This window comes from Nomascus leucogenys, chromosome 21 (genome assembly GCF_006542625.1).
Source record: "Nomascus leucogenys isolate Asia chromosome 21, Asia_NLE_v1, whole genome shotgun sequence".
Lineage (NCBI taxonomy): Eukaryota > Metazoa > Chordata > Mammalia > Primates > Hylobatidae > Nomascus > Nomascus leucogenys.
The window spans coordinates 56,352,836-56,361,050 of NC_044401.1; the positions used below are offsets into that span (position 1 = coordinate 56,352,836).

An 8,215-nucleotide genomic window follows, 5' to 3' on the forward strand; every position below is an offset into this window, starting at 1 on the left:
GTAAGGAGGAACATCTCACTAAAACTTAAGCCTTAAAAAGAGTCAGAAGTCAAATAAGTAAAGATAATAAAACGTTAAGATAAAAAATTTGACATGGTGCAAGTTGAGAGATTTTAAGAACATAAACTAAAACATGAAAAAAAGTAAAAATGATGAGTGATAGCAAAAATGGTGGAAATTCTCTGCTCCATAAAAGCAATAACAAAACTGCAAAAATTGTCAGAATCAACTTTTAGGAAAACTCTGAAAATTAACCAAAGGCAGCAGCAATTTAGGTAGGGATCATTTATTCAAGAAAAATGTCTGAATCTCAGTGAGAACAGTGAGCTTTGTGGTGATTCGACTGGCTTTGTTCTCATCCTTCTTTCTCCAGTTCCTCTGTGGCCTTGGGAGCCAACAGTCTGCAGTCATGGTGAGGACCAGCAGGCTGACAGCCCCCAGAAAAGGCAGAGTGGGGTTGGAGCCCCTTTAAAGCCACATTCCCAGAGAATTTTTACTTAGTCTGTCTAATGGTTTCCTGGAAGACTCTACTTGCAAGACTGTCTTTACTTTATCTGACTTGGAACTTGCTCAATTCAAAAAGCCTTTTCTCTAAGGGTGTTTGTTGAAAGCAATTAGAGGCATTTGACTAGCTTTGCAGCTGTCTGAGGTGGTAGATAACAGTTGGGGTAAATGATATGCTAACCAAAAAGCCTAATGGTAAAAGCTGAAGAATAAGATTTCCATGGGGGTTTTGAACAGCTATAAAATATTCCTGGGAATCTAGAGGGTCACTCTCATTCATAGAGCTTCCGTGCATGCTTAGGAAAGACCTAAGGAAGCACTAAACTTTCACCTTTGGTTAACCATGAGGCTGTGTGCAAGCAGGAAGTAGAGGCTAAGGCAGAGTTGCCCACTGAGTGTTGAGTGAATGTTGATTGCATGCCCCAGCACACACACACAGAACCCCTCAGCAAAGACTGGTTTTGTTGAGTTTCTGTATGATATTGGTTCCAGATGTCTAAGGAACTGTTCACATTAGTGGACTACAAAGCTAATCAAGCAGACACTTTTAGTTGCCATATACAACAAAGAATACATATTTATAGGATTGGTTTAGAAAAGTCACTAAATAATAATAGCAAACAGCAACAACAAATCCTGGAGAGATCTTGTTTGTTGGTTGTTTATTTTTGGTATTTATCATGATTGGGGTTCTTTGACCAACTTTGATCTTGATTTGATGTGTTTCAACATTTTTAGAAAATCCACAGCCATATATATTTACATATTTATTTTCCATAGTTCTTTCTCTCCTTTCTTCCAGGTATTACAGTTATACACATGTTATGCCATTTTTATTGTCCCACAGCTCTTGGCTCCTCTATTCTATGTGCACCCCCTCACATACTCCTTTTTTTCTTTGTATCTTAATCTGGATGGTTTTTATTGACATATCTTCAAGTTCACTAAGTCTTTTTATCAACTTTATGTACTGCACTTAAAGCCTATTGAAGGAATTTCCATCTCGAAATGGGTTTTTCCCTTGCTTCATTGCGTATCATACTTTTTGAATGTTGGCCATGCAGTGAAGGACCATAGGGACTGAGGTCGATAGTATTTGTGCCTAGAAATGCACATCCTTTTATTGGGTCATTAGTGTTGGGAGTTGAGCTGGGTAATTCAGAGTTGACCTGGATTGGAGTTTCCTAGTGACTAATGTGACCTTCAGTGCATCCACTTCAAGTTACTCTAGCAGGTGGCTGCTTTGACTTCTGCTTAGTGTTGGGGCTGGATTGCTGGAGGGTTTTTCTCACTGATTTTGCTCCCATTTTCCTTTCAGCCATGCTTGCTTTCCTGCACCAAATAGGGGCATATCTTCACCATATCCCTGTCTCTCCCTCAGCCATTTCCTTCTCCTGCTTATTGCTTTTTGCTAGGCTCATGGTGGGAAACAGCCAGGGTTCACTGTTATCTCAGTCCAGCCTGAGTCTTAGGTAGGCCCTGTGTGCCTGAGTCTCAGGGGTGGGCCTTTCTTACCACTTACGCCTCCTCCCATGGTATCAGGCTACTTGACCAAACCTTTGCTTGGTGTCAGTGTAAGACCATCAGCTGGAGATTATTTACTGCCCCTCCCGTAAGGTAGAGGTTTTAGTTTCTACCATTTCCCCTGCAGCAGTGGATCTTTGCCTGCGTTCCTGCAAATGAGGTCATATGCCTCCCCTTGAGGCAGACTGATTTCACCTCTGTTCCTTCCCCAGAGGCCATGGGTCTTTGCCAGAGCCCCAGGGGGAGTTTCCTGTGTTTCCCTCAGCAATTGAAAAGCTTATGCTTCATGGGAGAGAAGCATTCAGGAAAGCAAGCAGGACTTCTTCCTGTCCCCAGTAGCCACTGAAGTGGCCCCTCTCCATTCTGCTGCCCTGCTCCCAGTCTTTCTTGTGAGCACCTGACGGAGGCTCGTGGAAAAGAGCTGGCAAGTGTGTGCAGACTCTCCTTGTGTCAGGGGCCTGCAGTACTAGCCTGTACTTAAGAAATTAGGAAAATCTTAGCTGATTCTTACCTGTTTGTATGGCAGCCACCTCGTTCTCCAACACTCTGCCAAAAGTGAGAGAAGTGTGGCCCATCTTTGGAGGGGCATATTTTTCTTTGGAATTTTGCTTTCTTAGTTCCTTTATAACCTCAGGTCTCTGAAGGATCAAACAGAGTTAAGATTTTGTTAGACTGCCTGGCTTTTTCTTGTTAGGATGGGAGCAGCTTTTTGTTTGCCTTTTTTCCCCAGCCCTCTACATGCTAAACAGAAGCATAAAACTCCTAAATTTTAATTCAGAAAAAGGGGTTCAGAGCTCATTTACTATCTGTGATCTTTGCTAACTCACTAATTCATAAAGTGGAAATACTAATAATAACAATTATGAATTCATCAACAGAATAGAGGGTTATTTCGAGGTTTTAATGAAATAATATGTGTGAAAACACTTGTAAACTAGAAACTGCTGTACAATAATCATTACTTTCTAAGATGTCATTTCTTTTTTCTGTCTTCAGAAACGATCTTCAAGACACAGAAATAAGTCCAAGACAGAATCGCCGCACAAGAGCTGCTGAAAGTGCTGAGATTGAACCAAGAAACAAGCGTAATAGGAATTAATGTGGGCTTTTGCTGACTTTTCAAATGCATTGATTAGAATATGGTACTTTTGGTTGCCACAGAGATTTTCTTTTTATAAATGCCCAAGGAAAGATGCTAAATTCTAAATGTTACAGTTAGCTGATGTTCATTCTTTTCTGCTTTTCCAGAGGGGAAAAATGTTACAAAATATCCTTACTTGGTCAGTTCCCTCCTGCCTCTAAAACATCTCTCTCTCAAAATACTGACATTTCACACAGGCACCAGCTTTGCAGAGGAGGTAGACTCTTTGGCACTTTGGCACAGGGATTTGGTTTGGTTTGGTTTGGTTTGATATCTAAATTTCAGAATGTCCTTAGGCCATTCTCCTTCTCTTCCATGGAGAATCCAACCTCACAAAAGGATTCTTTCAACTTCTTTATTACAAGAAACAGTTGAGTGAAATGTTTATGTTTTTGGAAAGGCAGGATGTCAGTTCACATCCTTGGTGTGTCTAAGTACCGATGCAGGCCACCACCATGCCTGTGTTACAGCAGCTCCATGATGGTTGTTGCCCGAGGTTAATGTAGTTCTTTGTTAGACCTGTGTCTTACACATTTCTCAGAGTAGGATATTAGTATTATAATTTAAGGCCACGACAGTCACAAAGTCACAATAACTTAGAAACATTGCGCATATTCTTCTGAAATAGCACTTAAAAATGATTAGTGTCAGTATTTTTTCACTTGGGTCAATCAAATCTGTAACACTGAATCCAAGCTATTAAACAAAAGGTATGCAATGGATGAATTTTGTAAATGAATAGAGTGTATCAGTTTTCAATAATGTTCTTAAAACAGTATCCTCTGGATAGCTTAGTATGGGTTAGAAATCATTGAAATGGATTGGTGAGAAATTGCTATTTGTGTAAAATGTCTACCAGTAGCCAGATGCTTCCAGAGTTCATAATGCCTCTCTGGCCTTTCAGAGCCAGCATCCCCCAACTCCCACCCCTCTGCCACCACCCAACCCAAACACATCAGCTTTCAAATGAGATGACAGCAAATGCAGCAATATTAAGACAAGAAATTTATGATTTGCCAGATTCAACATTTATGACCTCCCCTTCCAAAGACTGTCTCCGTTGACCTTGGCTTTTTGGTATGGTTTGGGGTTTCTGATAATGTGTGGAGTCTCATTATGGCTGAGAGTTTAGTGCTTTCAGAGTGAAGTGCAGACATTTGATTTCTTTATGAGTTCCCTGTGTTAGAAATGGCTATAGAAAAATTTGTCATAATAATTTCATTTGCTTGAAATCCTGAGGGGTGCATTAAGGAAACTAAAAGCACCACTTACGAAATCTATCAGCAGAACTGATGTGAGGTAAGTGAGTATGTCAAACAAAATGGATATATTTATGTCACTGAGTTGTCAGAAATTATGTCAAAATGAAAACTGCTTGTTTCATGACAAATTATATAGTCTATAAATTAAACTGGAAGTAATTATTACTTTAATTGCAGCAAAAGGAGTTTGTGAAGGAGCGGTGAGACCCAAGATTGGGAAAGCAGGCACATGAGTTCATTCAGCCAATATTTGGTTATCTATATCTGTCACTGTGCTGACACTGGGAATACAAAAGTGGCCAAAGATCATCTAGAACAATGGTTCCCAGTGGGGTGGGCAGAAAGATTTTGCCCCCCAGGAGACAGCTGGCAATGTGTGGAGACACTTTTGGAGGTAGAGGGTGGTGAGGGGTACTACCAGTATCAATGGGTGGAGGCCAGGGATGATGCTAAACATCCTACCCTCATGTATTAGTTTGCCAGGGCTGCCATCACAAAATACTACAGACTGGGAAGCTTAAACAACAGAAATGTGTATTCTCAGAATTCTGGAGGCTGGAAGTCCAAGATCAGTAGGGTTTCTTCTTTGGCCTCTCTCCTTGGCTTCCAGACAGTGGCTTTCTCATGGTGTCCTTGCATGGTCTTTTCTCTGTGTGCACATGACTGTGCAGGACTGGTGTCCTGATTTCTTATAGGGACAGAAGTCATTGGATCAGGGCCCATGCGTATGGCCTCATTTTACTTTAGTTACCTCTTTTTTAGATAGAGGACCCTATCTCTAAATACCGTCACATTCTGAGATACCAGCAATTAAGACTTCCAACATATTTAGTGGCAGGGGTTAAGGAGCACACTTTAGCCTCCAACACTCCACAATAAAGAATTATCCAGTCTAACATGTCAGTTGTGCCAAGATTGAGAAACCTGTAATGTAAAGGAACTCCCAAGTCTACCTGAAAAATAAGGTCTAAAGAACATTTATTGAGCACTATCTGTTAGCACTTAGCATATGTTTAATATTCATACATTGAAAGAAATGTATGTTCATATCCATCTGACAAAGATTAAGGAACTTAGAGTAAGTGATAGATCCAAAATTGAAACTGATACACTTCTGGTTTTAAAATTCACCTTTTAGTGAAAATACAGTTCTCACCAAACTTACAGTAATTCAGAGTTATTAACTCTTTCTACCTCCTCACTCCCCTCAAAGTTATAACATCTCCCATCAACATCAGCTCAGAATGGCAGTGATGCTTATGGTTTGTGGGGGTGCAGGTGAGCTGCTGGATGCACTTTAGATGGCCTAGTATGTCAGGCTATCCTTTCATCCTCTACTCTCGTCTTTCTTTTTCGACCTCATGTTGAGGATTACTGGTCTAGTTGAAAAAAGAATTCATACATATAAGACCATGTATATAATATAGGGAGGTATGCCTTTAAAAACAAAATTGTATTGTAAAGACTGATGTGTCAACAGGGATAGACAAAATAGAGAAGGCTAGAACTGGGGAAAAAAAACCAGAAACAATGGATTTCAAACTTCTTCACATCCGATAAAAGAAAGTAGCAATTATTCAAATGAGAAACACTTCTGTCTGTTATGTACATATTATAAAAGTATGAACATAGGAGAGAAAACCACAACCATTACATTTTTTACCATTTCAATAATTTTTTTTTGGTTTTTAGTCTGTTTTTTAGACATCCTTAAGAACAACTATCTGAGGCTGTAAACAAGTATTTACATTTACACCCATGATACTGACTTTATACTCCCTACCTGCACTGAGACCTTAAAGGGGGCATTTCTCCATTCCTTCTGTGTATTTCTGGGTATCCCCAGGTTCAAATATTCAGAATACAGACACAAGTCCATGCTTGCCTATGTTGCTGCTCCCCTCGACAGACTTCTACCAGCATCTGCCCTCCTCACCGCTGCTGTGTCACGTGCACTGTGGCTGGCCCTGCTGGAAAGTCCTACCTTGCCTAGGATGCCATCCCCGATATAGCCCCAAGATGCAAACCTGCCAAGTGCTAAGGCAGCCCTGCCTTCCTGTCCATTTCAGTCTCTTGGCCTTGCTGTGTTCCAAGTGGAAGTTCGAGTGTCCTTTCCCGGTTTGCTAGTGTACTGTCACCCGGACCACAGCGTCCTGTGCAAAAATTTGCTTCCTCTCTCTTCCCCTTTCACTCTTTCTCTTTTCTCTTTCCCACCCCCCCCCCCTTTTTTTTCCTCTTTCCCCTTACCTTTCTTTCCTTTCCTCTCTTCCTCTCCTTCCTTCCTTCAACTATTAGGACTATATGTCAAGTAATATGCAAAACAAAGACAGTTCCTGCCCTGTTGGAGCTTGTAGATCAGAAGGGAAGATGAGCATTAAGTAATTATATAGATTATATAGATTAATGTACAACTGTGATGAGTGCAGCAAAAGAGAGGTTCATGGCACATGAACATGCAATGGACGGATTTTGTTTTTGCCTATAAACTCTTGCCATAGAAATCTTGAAAATCAGTCCAGGGGGACAGCATTAATCACCATGTTCTTTCCTTATCCCTGTCTCCCCCAAAATTCATGTGTTGAAACTTAACAAGAGGTGGGAACTTTAGGATGTGATTAAGTCATGAGGGCAAAGCCCTTATAGATGGGGTCACGGTCCTTCTAAAAGGGCTTGAGGGAGTGGTTTTGTTTCCTTCCATCCCTTCCGCCACATGAGGACACAGTCTTCGTTCCCTCTGGAGGACTCAGCAACAACACACCATCTTGGCAGTAGAGAGCAGTCCTCACCAGACACGGAATCTGCCAGTGCCTTGATCTTGGACTTACCAGCCTCCATACCTGTGAGAAATAAATTTCTATTGTCTATAAATTGCCCAGTCTGTGGTATTTTCTTCTGGCAGCACAAATGGATACCCAGGAACTGATGCATGAATCTTCTCACTCCTTTGGTTCCAAAATACAAGTCAGCTCATGCTAGTAAGTGCCTGTGTGACTGCCAACTTCCCAGTAGTATCAAGAGAAGCTGGACAAGTCAGAATTTCATATCACCTATCCAGGATCACCTCCATAAACACACACACACATACACACACACACACACACACACACACACACACACACACACACACACACAGTGCTTTCATTTGTCACAGATTCCACAGTGCATTATCAATACTATTTAATGATTGTATAACAATCCATCTGGATCGTGTGCCATTTTGCACAGACATTCTACGCTTGGACATTTATGTTACTTCCAGCTTTTTCCAATTACAAATAATTTAGAAGGCATCATGGTGCATATAGTTTTTTCCATATATATGATTACTTCCTTAGATTACATTCTCGGAAGTGGAATTATTGGGACCTTAGCTTTTAATAAAATATATGGCCAGGTTTTCAAAACGGGATACCAAAGTATTCTAAAGGAATTTTTTTCTCTGGGTCTTAATGGGTTTTAAGAATCACATTGGAGTTCATCAGTGTCTATGTCACAGCAAATGCAAGGCTTTCATTTCTGTTAACTATCAAAGCTGAGAGTCCAAAATTGAAAGGGACTAAAACAAAACTATTCTATGGAATTATAAGCAAACAAAGACCAACAATACTTTTCATGTTCTAATGTAATAGAAAGTTAGATAGGTTCTAATTATCCCTAGTTTCAAATTAGAGATACACAATAGGTTGCATATCCTTAATTTGAAAATCTGAAATTGGAAATGCTCTGAGATTGGAAACTTTTTGAGTGCTGATATGACACTCAAACCCTCACTGGAGCATTTTGG

At 40.5% G+C, this 8,215-nt stretch overlaps 1 protein-coding gene across 1 annotated transcript in view; it reads left to right on the top strand.

Moving 5' to 3' along the window:
- RAD18 (RAD18 E3 ubiquitin protein ligase) overlaps positions 1-4,602 on the top strand; it is an 89,047-nt gene extending 84,445 nt beyond the window's left edge. The window contains exon 13 of the mRNA XM_030801812.1: positions 3,025-4,602. Coding sequence (XP_030657672.1) covers positions 3,025-3,127 — 103 coding nt within the window. The 3' untranslated portion in view covers positions 3,128-4,602. The remainder of the gene's footprint in view (positions 1-3,024) is intronic.
- Positions 4,603-8,215: the final 3,613 nt, after the last annotated feature.